Source organism: Grus americana, chromosome 2, assembly GCF_028858705.1.
Source record: "Grus americana isolate bGruAme1 chromosome 2, bGruAme1.mat, whole genome shotgun sequence".
NCBI classification, from domain to species: Eukaryota; Metazoa; Chordata; class Aves; order Gruiformes; family Gruidae; genus Grus; species Grus americana.
The window spans coordinates 118,061,397-118,085,950 of record NC_072853.1 but is presented as its reverse complement, the minus strand read 5'-3'; the positions used below and the strand labels follow the sequence as shown (position 1 = coordinate 118,085,950).

The window sequence follows — 24,554 nt, the reverse complement described above, 5'->3', positions numbered from 1 at the left end:
CAACATAGGAAATATGAAGATTAGAAATTCTGCTGGGGGGCACTTTGGCAATTTACAGGGCAAATTCTGTTGCAGTATATATGATTATTATGTAATTAAATACTGCATCTCATTCATATATGCCTGAGTCACTGGAATTAAGGTTGTAGGTGCTACTTTTACATTGCCTTTTCCTGATTTCTGAATATGTAACCATCCCCATGGTGCTCTCCGAGGTCATATGGACACAAGTGTATTGACCTGTGTTCCCGTTTTAAAGAGCTGGAAATGTGACCCCTTCAGCCAATGCAGCTGTAGCCAACTGTCCCGGTTTTGGCTGAGATAGAGTTAATTTCCTTCCTAGCAGCTGGTACAGTGCTGTGGTTTGGATTTAGGATGAGAATAATGTTGATAACACACTGATGTTTTAGTCGTTGCCAAGCAGTCAAGGACTTTTCAGCTTCTCGTACTGCCCTGCCAATGAGAAGATGGGGGTGCCCAGGAAGCTGGGAGGGGACACAGCCAAGACAGCTGACCCAAAGTGGCCAAAGGGATATTCCATACCATATAATGTCATGTTCCATATATAACTGGGAGGTGGGCCAGGAGGCAGTTCGGCTCGAGAACTAGCTGAGTATCAGCTTCAGCTGGTGAGCAATTGTGGTGTGTATCACATGTTTTGTATATTCTATTATTATTATTATTTATTATTATTGTTGTCTTCATTTTCTGTCCTATTAAACTGTCTTTATCTCAATCCACAAGTTTTACCTTTTTTTTTTTTTCTTTTTTTCTTTTTGATTCTCTCCCCCATCCCACTGGGAATGGAGCTGTGTGGTTGTTTTAGCTGCCTGCTGGGTTAAACCACGACACCAACAATGACAAATTTCTCAGTTTTCAGTGCTTGACTTTCATTTGGGGTGCCTGCTTGTCTCTGTACAGATGTCTGTGTGTGCTTTGCTCCAGATTTGTTTCTCAAGCTTTTTCTTACAGTTCATGCATCCCTAGCTTTAGGAATAACTCCAGCTCCCTACCGGAAGGTCCTTCAGTAGTGAAACTGCTGTGATCACACTGTGGAAGAGCAGGGCTAGCATGAAAGGAACTTTGGGGGGTATGGGACTTCTCTTCAGATCTTAACTTTCTGCTGGCGTGAGCTGACATGTGGGACACGTGCATCTGCACAGACCATCCTGCACCATCAGATTTCTTATTTGTGTGCAGGGCTTGGGAGAGAACGGTGGTGCAAAACTAAAGGGCATGTAGGTTTTCCATCCTGACCGCTTCAGCCTTCGGTCTGAAAAGCAGGTTATTATCTGCTGAGTTAGAATTGTATTTGTATTTTGGCAGTACATGAAAATAGAGCCCTAACAAAGGGCTACCAGTTCTCCTTGCTTGAGCAATAGTATTGATCCCAAGAAGATGGAAAAGTTTTTGTCTTCTTGTTACAGAAGATTGTTATATTGACATAACAGAAACTGAAAAATTGAACGTAGTATGAGGGGAATTTTTCCTTTCATTTGCAGAAAGATGCTTTACAGTTACTAGGTTGTAAAAGCAGGTGGTAAAATACTCTTGGCTTTTATACAGTAAAGAGAGTTGTTTGTAATTGACTAGTAAAGAGGTAAAGTTTAGCAGAACACTTCTGGTCTTCTGGTAAGATGGAATTTGAGGGATGCTGCAAACACATCATGTAAGTGTCAAATTAAACCTGAAGGGTATAGACAAGAAAAAAGAAAGGGCAGGAGTGACTTCCTTATTACAGCTTTGATGTTCAAGTTGTTAGTGAAGAAACAAAAATGCTCCCATTCTTCTCCCTTGCTGGAAGAAATCTATTTCTGCCTTGTACTTCTATTAAGTGCTGTAAAAAAAAAAAAAAACAAACCCATAATTACAGTGTACTAAACTAATTCTTTTACACTCTAGTGAGCTTAAAATAATGTTGAATCCATATTTCCATTAGCTAGCAATGAAAAAACTATTAAGAATAACACTTAACATACAATCAATTCAATTCCTGCAAATGTTTCTAAAGAAGAATGGTGCTGCAGAGCCGTAAATAAATAGAAGTGATAGCCTGCACTATGCTGTAATATCTGTACTACCCAGAATTTCCATTCAAGGAAAAAAGTGTTCTTTCTTCTAATCATTGGATTAGAGCTACAAAAATCAAGGGGCAGGTTCAAAAAGCAGCTGAGCTCTTCTTTCCCATATGCTTTCGGGAAAATAACTCCTAAGTTTTGCCACTTTTGCATCTTCTCCAAGTCCCCATCTGTAGGGAAAGTGTTTACCTAGCTTACTTTTAAAGTATCAATCTGTATGTATAGGTGTTTTATACCGTTTCAGTTACACTGTCACTGGGGCATTTTTCATACAGAGACTATAAATATAGAAACACGATTCTCTCAGGCATTTACTGGCATAAACTCAAGAAATTGTCACTTTCCTCTAAAAAGTTAAACAAACTCATTCTATAAGCATGCAGTATGTCTGAGGTCCTCAGGTTATACGGTAATGGGTATCATAGAAATTGATAGATATTCATTATCACTTCCCAAGGGAGTGTTTTGGATTAAATAGAAGTTAAAAATGCCCACCAGAAACAAACTCTTTGTTAAATGTGCTTTATCTTTTGGAGATGAGCCGATTACAGTATAATTGCTGATAAACTTCTTTTCGATCCACAGCAAGATGTAACTGCTTTGACCGAGTCATTAATTTCTCTCATCGTTCTTCATTTAGGAGCTGTAAAGACACAAAGATGTGCTTCCTAGTGTATCAAAACGGGAGGACTGTGATAATTGGAGGCAGATACAATTTGTTGAACTTTTCCAGGTAATATCAGAAGAAGAGTCTGCCATGTGGCACTCCATGGCACTGTCCAAGGACATGTTCTCTTCAGAGGACACCCTCTGAAGTCCAGGTTGACTGCGAAGTCAATCTTGATCTATGCTAGTATGTCAGAGGGTAGAATTTAGCCCAACATGTCTTAAAATAATTTTTCAATATTTTTACAGTAGTGAAACCTTGCTGTGGGAGGAGACTTTGGCAAAGTGCTTTTTCTATGCTCCTTTTCCAGCACTACCCTGAGCCATGGGAAGAGCCTGGCTCTTACTGCGGGTTTGAACTGGTGCGTGACCAGCGAACGAGCGTACCCAGTAACTTGCTTCCTTCACAGAAGTGGTGATGCAGGTGCCAGCACGGTGACTGCAATATGGCCAAGTCCCCATCCCATTCTGGTTATTAGCACAGCTAAACCACAGCAGCGCTGGGGTCACTTTTACCAGTCCCGTCGAAGCCGTGCAGCGGGCAGGCGCAGGCAGGGTCTGCGGTAGGTTGACAGCCTGTAGGTCGACAGCCTGTGGTTTGCTTCGCTGCCTGCAACCTGGAAGCAAGAGGCAGTTATTTTCCAGCTTCCACCTAAAAGGTAGCGTCTAAACTGTGACCTTCTGTGCCAAACTTTGTTCCACAGCCAATTTGTAAATGCTTTGTATGTCAACTTTAGCGGGGAAGTCTCGGCCGCTCTCACCGTCGTAACGTTATCTTCCAAAAAGCCAACAAAAATACAGCTTTGATGTGATTCTTTAGGTGCTCAGATGCTGTTGCATGCGAGGTATTATCATGAAAACCACATTATCACAGTAATTCAGGGCCTTCGGGCATCTGATGTTGCCAATTGCCTTCACTTCTTGCTGGTATGTAATTTATCACCGGTGTGGCCTACCCTGCTAAAACGCACCCTTTGTGGGCAGAGGCAAAGCTAATATACTTTCAAAGTGTATTTGAATTGCTTCAATAAATCACAGCTGTCACTGTAAGCAGTTTTATCACTTGCCAGAACAATATGTTATCTTCATGCTTTGTAGTCTTGATACTATTCTGGACTTTTATTTGTGTACATTGTAATGCATCATAACTTATTTTATCAAACAAATTTGAGCAGCCCTGATTTTTTATTTTTTTTAATGGAAACTTTGCCTTGCCCTGTAAAGAAGACAGCATTTTTATGGGATGTGTTTTATAGATGTAATTATTATTTTTTATTATTAATTAGCCCTAACAACACTTGCAGTTTGTTTTCAATTTGTTAATTTTCATTCTTTTAAGCAGTTCATGCAGCTGGGGTAGCTTTGTTTCATAGCTTATTTCCTCTCCCGCTCTGCTGTGTAGCAGGAAGAGCAGCTACACAGCTGTCCAGGGCCGTGGAGTCTCTGCAGCGAGTAGGACAGGGGGCAGATGCAGGACCCTCCCTGCCTCATAGAGTTTATTTGCTGTCTGTGCAGAATATCCACCTAACTAATTAATTGTCTGGATTTAAAATAATAAAAAACCTCCTCAATTACAGAACGCAGTTGTAGACAAGCCTTCCTACCTGAGACCTGCAGGATAGCATAACGGGAAATCATGAGTAGTTAATTGTGCCTAAGGCATAATTAATTCCTTCGTCTGGGAGTCTTTCCCCTGAATCACAGAAAACAGCCGGGAGCACGAGCGGCATGAGGATTTGTCAGAGCTGCGACGTGGTGCCCAGGCTCAGGCTTGGGCCGGGGAGAAGGAAAGTTGTGTTTCAGCAGCCGGACCCACTCTCTTGGGCACAGACCAGCCGTGCTCACGCCGTCTGCCTGCTCCCCCCTGTCCCGGGTGTGCTGGGTAGAACTGCTCCCATCCGCCAGCTCAGCCGCCCCACCGGGCCGGTTCCTGGTAACGTCACTGTAAGCTCTAGACAGACGCAAGCTCATCCATCCTATTTTTCTTCTCCTGCCACAGTGGTAGAGCTCTTTATGAGTGTGACCCGTGGCTGCTTCAGGACCTTGCTGTTACTTGGAAGCTCCTTGCAACAAGACCCTCTCCTCAGCTCTCCTTTCTCAGGGATGCTCTGACATTAAATACGCTGTTTCCAGGACAGCCAGTAAAATGTCTCCTTTTTTATGGCCATGCCTACAATACCAGTGAATATTTATGAACCAATTTGCTATGGCTTCTCCTATGATGGGAAAAAAAGTGCTTTGCTTTTAATTGATGCAATAGCTCATTCCAAAATATGAGAACAAGGTCTATAAAGTAGTCAGTTTTTGTAATTAGAAAATTATTTATTTGCAGCAGATATATTTGCTAAAATGTGAGGATTGTATTCATCTGGTTTTTAGTTTAAAGAAGTTATGTTAATTGTTTAAAATCAAACAATGGGTCTCCTGTAAGGAAAATTTATAGGTCTAGATTGAGTTCCTTGTTGTGACAAATAGTCTAAAGGTATGACTTACATTTGTCCTTTTGCCATTACAGAAGTTCGTGTTTATTCTCGAGGTTAGCACTTGGAATGAGCAGTAGCTGCTAAAGAACATTTTGCAGATGTGTTTGCAGATCCTGTGATTTTCTCTTTTCAAAAATTTTAGCTATACAGACATTTTCAGCAGATTGGCTAAGCACATCAGCTACCGCTTCAGAAATGCATGTAAATTTTACATGGAGAGATGTTTCTGGCAGCTGCTTTGTGATTTGACTTTGAGCAGTCCCAGAAGAAGTATATGAAATCAGTTACCCCATCCAGACCACGTAAGCAAGACACAAGTATTTTAGCCTAAGGTCGACGTGGATGATGGTGCTGCATTAAATTCAGTGATTGCATCTATAGGAATGCATATATACCCCTGCCCACATGCATAGATCATTTCATAGGATCAGAGGAGCTAAGGATGGAGGATACTCATGTTTCTGTGAAAAACCACTAAGAAACCAAACCTGCACTTCCCACAGAAGACATCTCTCCCACCTCAGCTGAGCCTGGGAAGCTGGCAGTTGCCTTTTAGCAAGCATTGCAAACCCTTTGCAAACCTTTCCAGGTTAATTTCAAAATTCCCATTCGTAGTGGTTTGCTGGCAAATCTCTGATTTGCAGAGACGTGTAGTTAAGACTTGTGCTCTGGCAAATGACTCTTACCATGCCCTCTTCCTCACCTTCCTGCCAGTACTGGGCTCTGAGAATTTGGCCCTATCCTTGCAGGTGCTGACAGAAAAAAAAAAAACAAACCCAAACCGACATCTTTTTTGGACCAAAGTAGAGTTCTTGATCCAACTGAAAATTTTGTGAAGCTCTGTATGTAACTCTTAGCAAATTCAGCACTCAAAGGTCTCTTCGTATTGTATACCATATTGGAGATCAGTTCTTTTTCCATTTACTTTATCAATTGAGTATATAGCACTTCTCAGCACTGCTGGATTTCAAAATGTCTCATGAAGAAGTCACCCCTCAAAACCTTATTTTACAGAGGAGAAAACAAATATGCAGAAAGGAGAAGTAATGCACTCAGGGTGTATTATGTCCCAGGCAAGCAAAAAGCTATCAATATTTATGATGTATGCCAGAAAAAAGTTCTGCAGCTGGCTCTCAAATCTACCTTGACCACACACACAGGTTGATCTTCAGTATTTATGCTGAGTTGAAAACTCCATACGTTTATGGTCTTTATTGTGCATTTTCCATAGCTCTGAATGCTTAGCTAGCATTGCTCATGAGTTCAGACTTTGCAAATACCCTTGGCCATGAAGATTGTAAACACAGCTTTGCTTGGGTTGCAAACTATTAAAAGTGTGCTGTGTGGCAGCAAATGCTCCGTGGCAGCTCTGACCCAGTGATTTCTGAGAGCAGACATCTCCCTGGAGAGACCCGCAGCAGACAAAGCACAAATATTCAGGAGACTTTCCTACATTTAAATTTGTGCTATGCTTCGGGGGTTTTTTTGCTAATGAAAGTAAATTTTACATCATTTACAGTTGCACAGTTGCGGATAACTTGAGGGAAGATGAGGGGATCAGGACTGATCCTAGGGGTTTCGCAGGGCAAGCCAGCATACAACGCTTTTGCTTGACGGATCGGCCTTCTCAGGCTGTTGCACTGGTCGGGTTAACCAAAATATCCTTGTGCAGCGGTAACACTGGACATTTCCAACTAACTAACGTGCACTGTAGTGAGAGCTGGGGATGAGCAAGGGCAAAGAGAGATTTATTTCCATGTAACTGAATTAAACCACGCTCTGGCTGAATGTTTTGACATCTGTTGACCACAGGCCTGATTCCAGGCTTGCTCAAGCCCACAGAGAAATTCCCGCTGACGGAGTGACATCTGCCTGTGTCCCAAGCACCGCTGTCAGCCTGTTGGCCAACTCGGCAGAGACTTGGGAATCAATATAGAAACTAGGCAGTGTCTTCTGAAGCTACCTCCATCCTCCCTCTCCCTTTTCTATTTCTTCTTCTCTCTTTGGGCCAAGATTTCTTGGCACAGCTGCGCGGAAGAGCTTGCCGCTTGCTGCTGACAGTGTCGTATCTATTCATTTCTTTTGTGAATACACAAGGAACTTGAGTCCCCAGGTGTTAACACTCTTGTTTTCAAAAGTGCCACTAACCCCTTTTTAGGAAAGGCAAAGGCGAAAGTTTACATCCACTGTGCATTTCCCTTTTTTTCTTTTTTTAAAAAATGTAGTTCATATTATTCTGCCCACCCAATGCAAGAGTTGAAAATATGTTTGCCTGTGATATGGAGATAGGCATGCTTTGCAGATGTAGCTGCCTGATTTATCAAAAGACTTTATTAAACACTATGAATGAGCTATTTTGCAGATTACTTGGCCACTTAAAAAAAAAAAATAATCTCAAATTCCCTTGAAATGACACAGTCTCCCCTCTGCCCCAAGGCAACCCAAAAGATGAAACAAAAGCCTTACATTGCTTATAGACAATTAAACTGTTTCATTTCATTTAAAATATTTTTTAAATGTAAATTGAACAAAATTTTTGAAGTCTTAGAAATTGGTAGTGTTCTATTTGGAATGTCCAAAGGGAATGTTTTTACTTTTTCAGACATTTTTGGATTTTACTCACTTACTCCCTCTTTTGTAAGATGAATACCACAGATGAAGCTAACCAGGCACTGGAGTGACTACCTCTCTAGATTTTGCTGTTCACTTCCTTCCAAGAAACAAGTTTAGCTGGAAGATACAGCCCAGTTTTAGTGCAGTCGTCTGATGCATTGCTTTTGTACCTATAGGCAGAATTGCAATTGGTGTTTACATTTCTGCAGTGATACAGAATGGAGTGGATGCCTAGAATAGGGGCTGATACAAAGTCCAAGTAGGTACTTTACGTGTCATTTGCCTTGTACTTCAAGGGGTAATGGGAATGGAGGGTCTTAATGATAACGATTGCTTTAGTAGCAGAAAAGGCCTAACCCAATTTCTTTAACAGCACTTTTTAATTAAGACAGACAAGAGAAGGAAACTAGGGTCTACTAGTAAACTAGAAGAGGTTTTAAATTGCAAGGTAAACATGATTGGGAGCGCTCTGCACCTGTGCCATAGAAGTGGTTAGATTCATCCCTGGTTGCCATTTAGCTTATTATTTGCCAGTATCTCTTGGTACATAGCCAATGCTTATTCTAGTGGCACTTTCATATATGTACATATATGTGCATTGGGCCATAAGTGAATGCAGGCTCAGTCCCGTCTTGCCCCACTTTCCAGCTTGTGGATTAAGCAGTGGCTGTGCAAAAGGAGAGTTGAGAAATTATTTGGTTTCATATATTGTAGAACTGAATTTTATTGGAATGGGCCTCTTTTTCCTTTAGATTGATTGCTATCTGCCTGGTCAAGTTTCTCAGAAGCCTTTTAAAGGATGCTAAGAATACACTATGAATAAATGTGCCAGTATCTCTCCCATTGGAGATCCCCTCCTTTAAGGGGCTGAATTCCTTGGCCTCAGTTCAGAAGTGTATTCAAGCCTGTAAATCATTGCTCTGAAATCAAGAAATTGGCTCGTATGCTTAAAAGTTAAGCAAATGCTTAAGGGCTCTGCTGTATAGGGGCCAGAATAATCACTATGTTGCAGGCGAGTGCTCCTTATGTGGCACAAAACCAGTGAAAGTTGATTGCTAACCCCAGTAGTATTTGGATTATGTTCTGCATGGGCGCACTTGGAAAAGATGAGATTTTTGCACTTGGACCCATATGGGCAGACATATGCTCCATCAAAGTCCTGTTGGCTTCAGTATCAACCTTGTGTCTGTTTGCATCTAGCGGGAGGATGCAGCCCATAACTTGCTGTACCCTTATGTTATAGGAAAACTAAAAAACACAAGTCCTTTTGTTCAGTGATTTGATACATTAACCTATAGGTGTACGCAGAAGCAATGGGGAGGAAGAATGCCATCAAGCCGTGGCCGTGCCTTTGTTGCAGATGCTATTTAGGGTTGGTGTTGTGTTTATGAAAACTCTTTTTGAGGCTAAGCCACAAAACAAAGCCCAGCTTGCGAGGCCGAAGAGCAGAGATCATTAGCGAGAATCTGTGGTGCTAGCAGTTATTCACCCCGTTCTGCCCTCAGTAAAATGCAACACAGTACAGCGAACTGTGCACCACCAGCACACTGCAGCCTTCTTCCAGTACATAGGGTGTGGGCAGGAGCCTGTTCCTGAAGCTGCGTGGAAGCAAACAGCTTGGCAGAAACAGTGAGAGCACATGGACCATCGTCTCCGTGACTGTGCTGGTGAGACTCCCTGCTCGGGATGGGGCTCTGAGCACTAGTTCTCTCTGAAGCAGTGCACAGAGATTTTTGGTGTATTTTCCAGAAAAGCTTGGTGCGGTTCTGCTGTTTTTCTCTGGGCAAGTTATTTCTCCTGGGTGCTTACTTTTCCGTCTACAGCTGTCCTGTCTATTCAGGAACGTGCCATCTTCAGCGCAGGGACTGCAGCTATTCCTTGAAGTTTGCACAGTAGCTGGCATGGTGGAAGTTCACCCTTGGGCTCGTGCTTGTGCGTATTTCAGCAATACCAAGAGCTAAGTTATAGATCAATACATGGAGGATCGACAGTTTGTTTGTTCAGACCTACTGTTATTGATTTGGGGGCAATCCAGAAAATCAAACTAGCGTAATGTAGAGATGAACCTGCTGAAATTCAGTGAATCTGTGGGTTCACATCTTGCATGGAAAATCTGATTCTGCTGGTTTTGGTTTTATTCATTTTTTGGATCACAATTTTGCTTGCATGACTAGCTGTCCCATTGCACATAGTCCTTATGGATTTGCTAACAAAAACAATAGATATTGCAAATAATTGTTACACCATGGCCAGGAACTGTTTTACGTAACAGAATGCAAACACAGACACAGGTACATATAGGGAGTATTACACGGGGTACTGTTCATCTAATGAGCTACATTGACTTGACCATCTGTGCTTCCAGCCTGCTCTATGCACTAAGGCTTAACCCACCTCCTGCTTTGCTTTGCATTCAGCACAGAGCAGTTGTGCACAGTCAATTCGCGTAGCTCAGCTGATGATCAGTAACTTGGACGTTTATTGTTGCCTTCCTATATGTTGAGCCCTGTCCCTCATGTCTGCAGGTACTTCTGGCTGGAAAGAACAGCCATAAGTCTGCTGTCCTTGGAAAGGCCAGGCTCGTTATACTCAGTGGGGAAAATGATCATATTGCCGCCTGACCCAGGTGAAGAAATCATTCCGATGCAATCACAAAGAAAAGTCTACCTGGTGGGCTACGCGAAGTTGATCTTACTTGACTGTTTTCATTATTTATATGAACTCTCCTGGGCAGCCCTGTGCTGGACCGCTGCATCACGCAATCTGGAGCTGATGCGTGCCCTGCATCCCACCGTTAGAGCGCGTGGTTAGGTTTGAGCTCAGTGCTTGCAATGAATGGGCTAATATTTAACTTCTTTAGCTCTCCATTTTTTCTAATATTTGTTTCCACTGTTACAGATAGATGCGTGTGTGTGTATGTGTATGCATACCAACAGTTGTTAGTGCCTTTTTTTTTTAATAAGGGTTTGAATTTATACCAAGTGTAAGTTTGTACCAACTGCAATATTGATATTCCTGCCCTGAACCACAGGAAGTTACCATTTTGCATGAAAAATATTCCCATGTGAAAATGAATACATTTGTAACAAAGGTTACGTTTTGCAATTCTGCAAAGTACAGTTTCCTGGGTAGAGAGATGAGAAAAGAGCATTTTGTTCTTGCAGTCTTCATCCAAAGCTACTATTTGGGGTTTTTTTCTGAAAATAATAGTAATAAAACAGTTAATCATATGCTTTATTTCTTCACAGTTCACTGTGGATCTTAGCTTTAAATAAAATTAATTTTTTCTGCAGGAATGTATGGACACTTTGTCTCTGAATTCAGCAGAATCCTGAACATAATGTTACGTAGTCATTCGAAATGACAACTCTCTATAATGTTTTGGTGGCAAAGGCATCTCTTTAGATGCCACTTTTCAGCGTAAGGCAAGGCCTACAGCACATCATATGCCAAAGGAATGTTTCAACACTAATCGGTTTTTACATCGGTGTTTTAGCTGTGTATTCAACAGTCCCATACAGAGGAATTGCAGCAGACAACAGCAGTATTACAGTCTATGGCCATAGTAAGGGCTATGACTACATTTGCATCTCTTTTGGTCTTTCAGCAGTAAAGCTCTCTTAAGAGCAACCCTCAAATTCTCCGCAGTGATCTCTTGGCCTGCCCATGCCTCTGCGTTAACTCTCATTAACGTCAGCGGGATCGGCGGGCGGGCGGTGGGAGCGGAAGGATTATACTCGGCTTTTCCCTAGCGCTGTTTGGGACCTCCCTGATGTCACCAGAACTGCGCACCAACTTGCAACGTGTGCCTTCAGTGCCTTAGCTCTGTGGGGACGAGAAGGCTTCACCCTTCTCAGAACAATGTTTGCCAGGTCCCTGCAGGCACCTCAGCTGCCTTTTTCTACACCGCTCCAGCGTAAACCCTTGCTCATCGTGCTGGCCAAAGGGAAACACTTCCCAAAGCCCATCTCCCCAAAGCTGTTCACGTGACTCCATGGATTAACTTCGTTCAAAAGCATAAAATACTTTCCTCCTCTCTCTCTCTCTATCACCTGTGTCATTTGCTGACTGACTTTTTTTTGTTGTTGTTTGGTCTCCAATAAAATGCAGAAGCCTCAGATTACCAAAACAGCTGCACATGCTTTGTCTGGGTTAATGCATTTAAGTCAGGCTCCAGGGTCTGGGTAAGTGCCAAGATCCTGGATCAGCTGCTTTACCAGAATTATGTTGCTGTAATGGAGCCCTGCATTATTGTGTTGCAATTATTTTGGCTTGCAGCTGGCTGTTCCCTCTGTATTTTTACTGAAGTGAGATAAAAGGATTTTGTCTTAAAAATAGAATTTTCTTTTCTGTATCTTACAGAAGCTTTGAGTTACATACCGTGTCTGTAAGAGGTGCCCCTCTGTTTATCTTCAGATTTATCTTCAAGGAGAAGAGCAAATAATTTTTGTCATAGTTTTTGAAGAACATGAACAGTGCTAAGCGGTCTCAAAACATAAAATAAAAGTATATTGAAAAGGGAATAAAATAAGTTATTAAAGTGTCATATAATAACATGGTTTTAGGTTCTCATCAAGAACAGGTTTATTTTCAGCATCAAGCCACTTACTAGTAGCAAGTTTTTCTTCAAGCTGTCCCTATAATTTGGAAATCCTTTGTGTAGAGAAGTAAATGAATAGATCTGGATTTTAAACTGAAGAAGAACATTTCCTCAACCTTGAATCTCCTACATTTGTATCCATTCAAACTCTTTTTGATGCCTATTTATATACATTTCTGGTCAAATAACAGCGCGCTCAGGTTCTCCGGTTGATAGCGAAAAGTAAACTGAATGCAATCATTTATCTTTGAACTGTTCAACTGTGCCCTTCTTCGTGTTCTTGTTAATAATGCCAAGTCTCCCAGGAGCGCGCTCACACGATTTTACCACATAAGCTTTCTGTTTGACCTTACCTGCTGTTCCCCGGGAACATAGCAGGGGGGGAAAAAAAGCCAAAATGCCAGCCTGCCTTAATTAAAATTTTAGTCTCAGAAGATGTTAACAGTATGTGATTTCATTAGGTATATAATGAAAGTATTTAATCATACCTCTTATTTGTCTGGGCCTCTTTACTTGGTAGTGAGGTCGCCAAGTTTTAAAACAACTCTTTTAAGGTGTGGAAAAGTAACTGAGAGGTGGATATGCATATTTAAGTGATTCCTGAATTCATTGTATCCATGATTTTGCATGTTTGCCCTAAAGGTAGTTGCTTGGATGATGAAGTAGAAGGCTCTCAATAACAGTTCGGTGCTCTTTGCGAAAACATTTTTCCCCCGCGGGACAGCAAGCACGCATATAAATGGTTTTCGAAAGATAATGCTATTCCTTGTCTCCAGCAGTTGGAACTTGGCGTGATAGAAAAAGGGTAAAAGAAACTGTACTGGATATTTCTTTGACATGTAAGAAGCTCTAAATCTTACTCGTGATATGCAGTGTTACTTTCATCATTTCGCGTTGGCGTAATCTAAACCACCATAGCAAGAGGCTTTCCACCACCCAGATGAGGCCATTTGTTTTATGCAGCGACTATTCTTGAGGAGAAGCACTTTCTCTTAGCTTTTGTAAAGATGTACGTTATTCCGGTTTACAAGGGACAAGCAGTTAAAAAATAGATTTGTGAGGCCCTGATCCTGCACATCTTTTGAACTGGGAGGGTCTGCATTGCTAGGGGAGTTGCGTTATTCTCCTAATTGTTTTCCCATTTTGTTAGCAGCAGAGAAGTGCCCCTGGGGTGGCAAAACAAGAAAAAAAAGAGGTTTTCCTGTACCTTTTTGAGGAAGAATAGATGAAGACGACAAGGCGGGGCAGTTAGGCTAGCTAAGGCAGGTCCTGCTCTAGCGGTTAGCCACAACTAGCCAGATGGGGGATTTCAGAGCTGTTATCCACAAAAAAATTTCTTGTGTATCAGAGTATTTTCATTAGCCGGTTTTACCAAATCCAACAAATAGGTCGCTCTGAAATAATCCAAAATTGCAGCAAATTTCCAAATTTGATTTCTTCTTCTTCTGAAGCTGGATGAAGGTTTTTTTGCACTATTGATTTTGTGGGATTTGCAGCTTTGTAAACCAGCAAGAGAAAAAGAGGTGGGGAAAACAGACATGCTATCTTCTAACTAGTATTTTTCTTCTTTTTCTTGTGATAGTAAGTCTTACTTACATCTCTGATGCATATACATCTTGCTGAGTTCCTTAATGCAGTTCAATATGTCTCTTTCTCTGGGGGCCTGCCAACAAATGTGGCTGTTGGTCTGTTACCAGGTTCGGGAGCCACAAATGTGCTCTTAGCAAAGCTACGGCAAATTTAGGGACCAGGGAGCTACAATTCTGGCAGGAATTCTGTGTCAAGACTCTGTGTTCAAAATCCTGCAGTTTCATAACCCCAGCTCTGCAGAGAATTATTCGAGTCACTGTCATTGCCATCAGTTTAGGAATATGCTTACTGTTTTATGTATTTTCAGTGAATGTAACTGGAGTGCCATTGGCTAAAAAATGTTTTGATTTCGCACAACTTGAAAGAATCAATGTCATTAGTTTGAAATTTTGAAACCAAAACTAGCGTAATACCCCCTGCTTTCCCCTGCAAGCTGTACTGCTGGAGTGGGGTGTGCTTTTACCTGAAATGAAAGAAGCCAAACTGTAAGTCACTTAGGTGAAAAGGCTTCTCTTGGTTTTGAGGGTCTGAGCCTGCGGAGTGCCGTGGGGAAAGGAGTCTGTGTACGGCTGTGGTTTTTGGCACATGTGCTGTTTTATGTGTGCTGTAAGCCACCTCGTACCTCCAAGTTATCTGTTGCTTCTTAAGACTCCTTTATTTCAGGCATAGGTATTCTTGTTTTTTCCTTTGTATATGTGTGAAAACTAAATAAAATAATTGCATGGTCTTATGTTCTGAGGGGAAAGGGATGGATTTTTAGCATTAAGCTATTACGTATTTGTGCTTTTAGCTCACATGGTATCCAGTTCACACCCAGAAATTATCTGTGATGTCTTCAAGTGGAACACAAAGCTCAAATATCTTACTAGGTCAAGACATTTTTATGTGTATTGCAGTGAGAAAGCAGACACAGTAGGAGTGGATTGATCAACTGCAGCAGATTTGGGTTGCAGCATGCCTTGGATTTTAGATCCAAGCTTAAACTACAAAATTGTTTGCAAAGTGTTTTGGATTCCAGCTGCACAAGATGTAGTTTAAATCTTCAGACTCACACAAAAAATGACACAGCAGCAGCGAGACATTAATTAGCGTGTCTTCTGTGCGAGTTTTCCAAACTCCAGACACTTTGGGGTGAGGCTTAAATCAAAACCAGCTTAAATTTATAGCTTAATTTTATGTTTTCCATGAGACTTTTAGTCCATCATTTGCAGTGAATCTGGCCAGGTAATGACCAACTGCATAATGAAACACCATCCCCCTCCCCCCATTTCCTCAGCAGCCACCCAAATCTAACGCGTAACGCCTGGACGTGAGAAGCCAGTCTGAGCACAGCGCCTTGGAGCAGCGCTCCTCTAGAGCGAGCGGTGTATGGGGAGATTCCGTAGCTGGTAATTACGACGTTCATGTAGGAGGTGAAACATCTGGTTGCAATCCAGTACTTGAGTATCTCGCACGAGGTAAGGAGCGTTGGCAGGAGGGACTGACGGACCCCTGTAGCAGGGAGGGCTTTGTTCTGGCTGTTGGAAACCCCTTGCCTGAAATTCCTGCTCCCATTTGTGCTGGGAAGGGATTTCAATATGCGCCTCCCACAGCTTGGCCAACTGTCCTCGTGCAAGGTTCCCACACCTGGCTTCCTTTCCTTGTATTTTGCAGATAACATTTAGGGTCTGTTTGAGAATCAAAAGGTTCTTTGTGTCAAGACACAAGTGTTTGATCTTGCCAAACTGCTTGCTTCATTTTTTTTTCTTCCTTCCAGTTTTGCAAGTACTTTGGGATGGACCAGCTCAGAGCTTTTGGCAAATAAGTGAGTTGCCAAAAACTTTAAGAAACTTACTGATGTGTGCATGACTGAACTGTAGTTTTACAATGATATTTTTTCTTCTCTGATTAGTAACTTATCATGCGCATTGTAAGTTTCTATGATTATAGAGTAAAAGCTGTATCCAGCCACTTTAATACTTTACCAGTAGCTTATTTTAAAAAATAAAAGAAAACATAGCCTAGCAAAATTGTGGGAATAGATATCGATCATATTCTTCAGCCTACAAAACCTACTGAGCACTACTCCAGCCAGGGCAAAGTCAACGAAAATATGCCAGAAAAAAAAATGCTTAGAATATCCACTGTACACAGGTGAACTCTCAGCTCATGGAGTGGATTGGGCGGCATCGCAGTATGTGATCAAAGGGAATGGTCTGGGAAGAGGATCCTGTCTCACAAGCAAAAGATTAGTCCTTTTCCTTGGAAGATAGGAAAAGTGTTAAGAGCTAACTGGCTAACATTTTCATAAGTATTTCAACTTTGGAACATGTAATGGTCTGAATAATACTGGACACAGAGCACACTCTAATCATATCTTTATTCCCAGAACTTCTTATTAAACTGATTAATATTGTCTAGGAAGCTGTCCATCCTTGTTTTAGAGGTTTTGGGTGATAGCAAATGTGCTTCCTCTCTGGCTTAATTGCCCCCTTGTTAATTATAGGGTCTGTTGAAACTTTGAATTTTATTTCTAATCTGAACAGTTCTAGGTTTATCTTCCAACCATGTAATTTTATTATACTGTTTTCTATTCTGTTGAAGATCTATCTACCAGCAGATACCTCTTCATCTTTTGCATAAATTCAGCAGAGTGAGCTCATTAGCTCTCCCAGGAAGAGGTGCACTTTCTGACCTCGGATCATTTTTGCAGCTCTCTTCTCAGCCCTTATCAGTTTTGGGGAGTCTTCTGCCCCTGCGGCGAGCGTAGCACTTGGGACTGGGTGCAGAATCTGCTGTTACGCTGTTGTCAGTACATCGCAGGGTATTCCCTTGTGTCCGCACCCAGAGGTGGTGCTCGCTCCCCCTGGCTTTTCCATGGGAGCTCCAATTCAATCTCTTCCCGGTGCTCCTGGTGGCAGTTGCAGCAGAGGCTGAGCTGGTCTGTACTGGGGGCATAGGGCAGCGGAAAGGCACTGCGGAGCGGGCAGGAGGATGACCAGATCTGTGTAGCCTTGCACCCAGCCCAGTTAGCCCTGCTGAGGGTTCCCTTTTGAATTTATTTTGGACTTTGCTTGCTTAAGCCCCTGCAGTGTGTTGCCAAGGTACCTGCATTTTGGGTTTGCTGGTGGCAACGGCTCGGCCTCTCCCAGTGCTACACTGAGTGAAGCGGGAAGGGAGGATGTGAGCTCTCAAATCACTTCACATCAAAACCACCATGAATTTATGCATTTGCATCAGATGGGCTTAGATGCAAGGACTCTGTTCAAGTGGTAAGAGTACAATAAGATTTGCAGTTCAGGGACTCGTGCCAGACTGCCGCACTGGTCAGCCAAAGTGCTGATTACTCTTTACCTGGAGTGCTGATACACATATTACAAAGCTGGCTTGCTAATATATGCTTCAAATCCAAAATGAGCAATGAAACAGTCCTTCCAAACATGGATGTGCCGTTCATGAAGGATGTATGCTGAGGCCAGCAGAGCACCAAACATGCTTTAATTACAGCTCTGGGTGACATTACTGGCAGAGGTGTAAGACCACTGTGTCTTGTCTTTTGAACTCCGTAGCCTCGTTAAGAAATTAAAACATTTGTGGGTCTTTCATGCACTCTTTCTCCCCCTGGGATGTTTAAGTTAGCTGGCTGTCAGCATGGTGATGCAGGCTGTAAAGGTTCAGAGAATTACCTTGATGGTATGACAGCCTCTTCCATTTCGACTGCAATTCAAGGCTCATTTTTCCTCTGAGGCATTCATTGAAATTCTGTGCGCGATTTGTTCCTCTGGTTGTTTAACAATGTCTCTCATGTTTGCCCTGATTTAAAAAATCCTCCTTTGTAGCAGAGATAACATAGAGGAGGATGATATAATTGCAGTAAAGAGGCCCTGGAGCTTGCAGTAATAGGATGGTTCATCTGATGTGTACCACCATTAGAAAATAACCCACGTATGTACGTTCCCAGGGGACAGTAAAGAGGCTTTTAAGGATTACACTTTATGTAGTATGAAAGCTAATGAGCAAAAGAGCAAGTACGAAGAAAACTATTGCTGCGGAAAGCATAATGCCACTTCCTGTTCTCACTTGTTTCCTGACACTTGTGTAGCTCCAAAACATCCATCTCTGCCCAGCAATGCATGGCCTTTTGGGCACTGCAGTTGGCTCCCAAGACTTTCGAGAACACTGTATTATTTTCATTTCATTGAAAAATAAATAGCATGTCAAACGCGTGGCAGAGCTGAGTTGAGGATTGAAACTGCTCCATGTGTACAAAATAAATAATTTTGGGGGAATAGCGATCTCTGATAGTCTGTGCCCTCAAAAAAAATAATTATTTGCTAGAATGATATAATTTCATGAACATTGCTGAAAGATTGATCTATTAAGACTATCAGTCATGCAGAGTCTCAGTTCTCCCATCTCCGTTCTTTTCCTGGCCAGTGTGCAAAAACATATGAAGACATTAACGCACAGTAAACACTGAAGGATCTGTTTCAAATATTACGTAGCATGCAGAGTCAGAGTTGCAGGAGGGCTGCAAAGGCAGGAAATTCAGAGCAGCTGATTTCTGATATTAACAACTTCTTGTTCAAATGGATTGCCACATAGAGTGCCAATTCCTTCCCCTTGCATTTGTGCTCAAACAGAAGCCGTCTAGCAGAATGGACTTGGGCTGCTTCTTTTTTCACAGCATTTTCCTCTTGCTTATAGAGCTTGTTGTAGATAAAGAAATTAGTTCACCTTTTAATACTCTCTACCTCCTCTGCACTGTTGGAGTATATTTTTGTACCTTGTCAGATTTTTATCTTGAATGGAATGGATGAACTCGCATCTTTCTTCATATATTTAAGATAGTAAAGGGTCAGACTCTGCTATAAGGTAAAGTGAAGTGGCTTCACTTGAGTTGCAGAGCCTTGAAGAGGGTGCTGGATTTTGACCAAATGCTGTACTGGGGTTCTGCAGCAAGGTCTGACATCCATAGCTTCATCGTATTCCAAAGGGTACTGATGATAAAGTGAAGTCCATGAATATTAAGTGAGGAAGAGATGACAGCCAGCATCTTTGCAAGGATACAGCAGGCCAGTAACCTTCTTAAACATCCCTGTTTTCACCCACAAGTCAAGGGAACAAATGGTCAAGTGACCACAGTACCTCCTCCCTGGCCGAATAAGTGACTTAATTTCCCTTAACGGCAAAGAGATCGCATTATTCAGGAGACAATGCGATCAGATTCTTATGTTAATACCTCTTTGCTCCCATCTAATCGCATTGGTAGTGCGTTAGAGTGCATGTGAAGTATTTTTCTGCTTGTATTGAGGCCCCTCTGTGTGGTCAGAGCATTGTAAAGGGCTCGCAGAGGGAGTAGGAAAGAGGTCTTCTCCTGACTCCCAGGGGTGTAAGCAGGACTCTGCATGTTGGGACAAGGGTGAGGGGTGCACATGCTCTACAGGCAGGAGAGATTGCTGAGGTCCTTGTTAAAATAATAATCCATAGCCTAGTGGACCTCAGCTCTTAACCTATCACCTTTTTGTATTTCTGCACCTAAATGTGGAGTGGTTGTGCCATGTACTAAGCAGTGTTTGCTAACAGAGAGGAGATTTTCAGGGTAAAGGTACATGCTGTTGTAATACACCCATGAGATGATGCCTACGTGTTCAGCATAAGGGTAAATACTTGGTCGTTTCCATAACTTTTTGTTTCAGTTTGATAGTCATGTCTGTGTTGGGCAATAAATTTGTCATATTTGGAGAATCTGGAACACAAAGCTGAGGTGAAGACAGCTGTATGTTCAAACGTACAGCAGAGTATCAGCAGTAGTCTGACTAAAGTAAGGGTAATGTAATTATATTTACTAGAGATAACAGAAGGGCTTCTCTCTGCTCGACCCCAGAGGTGTCTGTCTGTCTCTGCAGAGCACCACTCCACCACCCTGTGCATCACGGTCCCACTCTGTGAGCACAGATCCCATGTGTGATTGCATTCCCCAACTTAGCGTCACTTGATCCCTGGTCCACCATCAATCTATCATTCGTTACAACATCTGGGACTGACTTTGACAACCACAAGTGAGATGAATTATCTGTTGCTGCTTCCGCTGTCAGTTGACTCCTCTCTGCTTAAACTTCCAGTCTTGCAAATACCAGAATAGTAGTGCTAAATTTTTTATTTCTGTCCTTTCTCCCTCCTGCTCCCCCCATAATTGGTATATGGGAGGAGAAGAGGACTTGCGATTTTATTATTGCTGTATAAGCCTTCTGTAAACTCAGTTACAGCACTTCTGATGTTGGTAATTTTTGTGACTAAAAATATGCTGACACTGTGTTTGTGCATAGGAAAAGAGCAAATTTGAATGTATAATAATCTGGTGCATTTGGGAGATGTTTGATGCTATATCCCAGCCAAGTTAATCACTCATGGAATTATTTTTTTTATTTTGCTCAGTTGACTGGAGGCATTAATCTCATATCTGTGGAAAGGCATCTTTAATGCCAAAAAATTGATCAGAGATACCTGACATTTCTCTGGCATCAGAAAAGATTTTGAAGAAAAGCTATCAGTTGACAATAGACCAGCAGAAACAGAGACATTCATTACTTTATTTTTCTTACATAATGAAGAAATACCCAGGTGATGATTTCCAATTCGTGAAGTATATTGAACCATGTACTGTATTCATGAATATAAATTGAGCAGACGTGACACACATTTTTCATATAAAAATAACACAGCGTTGCTCCTTCTGATAATTCTTCCTTGCCTGAAATATGCTTATTCTGAGAACATCACTACAGAGTTAATAGTGCACTGCATAACTGCGTGTTAAAAAATACGAGTGCTAAAGGACACAGAATGTCTTAAAGAGAAATTGTTCATAGATTTATAATGACTGTGGCTGGCTGCATTTTTCAAGGACAGGATCTTTCTGCAATCTTCCTTTCCTTTCCCACTTTTTTCTGCAAAATCCTTCATCTCCAAATAGTAGCATCAGCCAGGCAGCGCACTTCCATCCGGCAAGGCTCATTCTCAGGCTGGATCGTGTTGCTTCCAAGCAGCACACCGCTCGCACTTCGCTTCCCATCCACGCTTCTGCCTCGTTAGCAGCTTTGCCCTCCAGATCATCCAGACTTCGCCCATTTCTCAATTAGTCCTAGAGGAGCCATCCCAGCAGAAAACCTGCAATGTTGCAGTGACTTGGATCACAGAGCCAATGGCAGGTTGAAACAGGAGCATCAACTTCTCATCCCTGTGCAGTCATTTGCGTGTCAGCAGTGTTCTTACTGACCAACAGGGAGGACCAGACACTCCCTAATTTATCATTTTCTCCTTTGGCCAAACACAAAGCTTGTAGCGTGGAATATGACCCTTAATATGCTCTAATTGTATAAAAAGCCTTGCAAGTAGGAGCCAGTGTGTATACAGATGTTCTTCTTGATTAAATAAAGCTGTCTCTGTTTACATCATGCTAGAGAGCTGCATTACAAGAAAGGTAAGAGAGTAAGATAAGAAACGTGGAAAAAAACGTACCAGATGGACTGTGAAGGCCAAATACTGGTGTCCTTGAAGCCGGTGGGAGTTTTGCCTCTGAGGAAGTAGCCAGTAGCACCCTGTGTCTGTTCAGGGCTTTACAATCCTGCGCCGCAGTCAGGCGTCCCTCAGGCTGGTCTGTGCCGCAGGGTTGAAGAGCATGACGAAAGCGTGCTGCCCGCTCCTGTTAGCCCGCCGGGGATGTCAACTCACAGCATTTGTTTATTCCCCTTCAATTTTCACTTCCAGTAATGCTTCTCTAGAAATCGAGCAACTTTTTGACAAATGCAGGGAGAAGCGACGGGATCATTTGCTGTTCCTTAGAACTGTTTTAATTTTACCCCTACGAATGACAGGGTATTTGAAGACATCTTTCTTCTTCCAGGTTACCAGCCTGTCCTGCCGAACCAGCAGCAGGGGTTCCAGGGTCTCATGGGAATGCAGCAGCCGCCCCAAAGCCAGAACCTGATGAATAATCAACAGGGAAATCAGGTGCAAGGCATGATGGTGCAGTATCCAGCCATGTCGTCTTATCAGGTACTTGGGAGCCGCAAAGAAAGACCGCTTTTCTCAGAGTGCTTAATTGAATTAAGTTTTTTGTATCGCAGAAGGGTCTTTATTATTTCATTAGGACAGTGCGTGGCAGGAGGCCTCCTGATAAATATGCTTCTAAGTCAAATTGTTTTCTTTGCTTCTTGTTTACGTATTCTTAGAATTCCTGATTTTCATTCTAAATTGGTAATACTTGAACTATTTATTACAGCCTGCAGTGCGGGTAGAATGTCACAAAGGATGAAGGAATTATGCTTCTTCCTGTGAAGAAAATGAATTTAAAAACAAAACAAAACAAAACCAAAACAGAACATTGGGGGTTTGATTGGGGTTTTTTTGCCAGTGCAGTATTGTTTCCTGTAATGAAGTTGAGGGCTTTGCCTGATTCAGTTAAAAATTACTCATCTCTGGAGACTCCTGCCAAGGATCTCACCATGTCTTCTATAACAAGCTGTAGCAAGATAGATTTTTGTTTATTGCGTTTATTGGGTTTGAAGGGAAAGCAGTGGCTTGATTTTTACCAAGTCCATGAATTATCCAGACTTATTTCCCCAACTTTATACCTGGTATTTGTGAGATATGCCACGAGCCTGTGAGAGGTGGCCTGTGCTTGCATTTTCTGCTGGTCCCTCTGGAAAGTTAAGAAACTAAATGACTTCTAATTCATTTTAATAGATTGCGCTGATTCAGCAGGCATTCACCTTTTCCCTCAGCTTTTGTGAAAACACCCCAGAAACCCAGATGGAAATGGGGGAATTGGTTGTGGGTGAAATTTTCCCCTTGCATCTTCAGAATTACTGTATTGAAAATGTGTTTTAAAGGTTAATGATCATGTTAAAGGTTTAGACCTTTTAGACGGCCTAGACATACCAGGGTTGAGTCTTCTGTTTGCACTGATCCCAGAAATTCATATTGAGCTAGATCATGACAGAGCCCCTTACTAGACCTAGGAGCAGAGGGATTTCTCTTTAACCCTTCTCTAACAAAGAAAATCTTCAGGGATGAGAACAGTTCTGAGCAGCAGAAAATGACAAATTTTGGCAGAATATGTTGTATACTCAAATTCAGCTAGCAGGAAGATAGGGATACTCAGGCCCTACTTTAATTGCTTTAGTAATTACTTTTTTTTTTTCCCCTATGTCTGTCCGCATTCCTACCTAGGTGCCAATGACCCAGGGTTCTCAAGGATTGCCGCAACAATCGTATCAACAACCAATCATGCTACCTAATCAATCAGGTCAAGGAACACTTACAGCCACTGGAATGCCTGTCTACTGTAATGTCATACCTCCTGCCCCACAGAACAACCTACGGTTGATTGCCCCACACTGCCCCTCCAATAACGTTCCAGTTATTTCTGCCAGCTGCAGGACAAACTGTGCGAGCATTAATAATGCAGGGTGGCAGGTCAAGTACTGACATTGTGGCTTAGTGTGGATATACCGAGGATAGCAGTGCATTATTTGACAAGTAACTCATGGCCTTCAAATGAAGAGGAACACGACAGGATCATCAGTTGAGGACATAAGTACTGACTATGCTCAAGTGATTTGCTGCTGGAAAAATCTGTAAAAAAAATTAAAATAAAATAAATTTTGAAAAAAAAAACATGTTTGCTGGTTAATGGTGCATATTTTTGTCATGTCTGCTAGGTATGCCTTTATAGCTTAGCTAGTGACATGAATTCATTGAGGTAAGATTTTTTCCTACCACTGAACACCACTGTGTAGATTGTAATATCCCCGATTCGGATTAGTTTTGTACTTTGTGTTGAGTTTGTGAAGCTAAAAGTATTTAAAAATATAATAAAATCACATTGTACCAAAGCTGTAATGGAAATGAAAAAACAAAAACAGAAAAAAAAAATTACTGAATGGAAGGAATAATTTATATACACTATAGAGTTTTTTTATGGATATATACTGTATTGTAGTGCTTAATCACAATAAAGCTATTTGGCCTTATGGAGAAAGGTCATGTTTCTACCACTTGTTTGGTCTCCTCTCTGTTTCTGAGTGAGTGAACTCCCCTTTGTTTCTGCATTGTCTTGTTTCAGGTGAAGCTAAGGGGGGGACGATGCTTAATGGGCTTACGGGAGTTTGATGAAAAGGTACCTGTATCTTAGCATGCAGTACCGTAACAGCTAAGACCACTTAGAAATACTAGTGTAGACACCCAGGAAGTGTTCAATGAATGATGTACCAGATCATCTTAAACTAAGTGCTTTTCCAATCCCTAGGACCAGTAATGTCACAAATGCAATTTGCCACAGCTACAAGCCTCTATCAACTAACTTACACGTGCTCAAGAGGCCAACCAAGAGCTGCATATAAGAAGACATAGATGTCCTGTGATATCCCATTCATTGGCCAGAAGATCAGTTGCTACTAAGGTAGCAACCATAGCAATTATTCTGCTCTGTAGAGACAGTCTACCCGATTATTGCTACTCCAGCTATAAGGCTATTTTGCA

At 41.9% G+C, this 24,554-nt stretch overlaps 1 protein-coding gene across 18 annotated transcripts in view; it reads left to right on the top strand.

Annotated features, from left to right (window-relative positions):
- The window catches only part of ARPP21 (cAMP regulated phosphoprotein 21), a 332,344-nt gene extending 308,284 nt beyond the window's left edge, over positions 1-24,060 (top strand). For 12 of the 18 annotated variants that reach the window (XM_054814937.1, XM_054814931.1, XM_054814932.1 and 9 more), the window contains 3 exons: positions 15,787-15,834; positions 21,916-22,067; positions 23,244-24,054. In XM_054814937.1, the coding sequence (XP_054670912.1) occupies positions 15,787-15,834; positions 21,916-22,067; positions 23,244-23,501 (458 nt within the window). In that variant the 3' untranslated portion in view covers positions 23,502-24,054. Of the gene's footprint in view, positions 1-15,786; positions 15,835-21,915; positions 22,068-23,243 lie in introns of all 18 variants that reach the window. The other 6 variants (XM_054814942.1, XM_054814947.1, XM_054814945.1 and 3 more) reach the window with 2 other exon arrangements.
- The last annotated feature ends 494 nt before the right edge of the window (positions 24,061-24,554 follow it).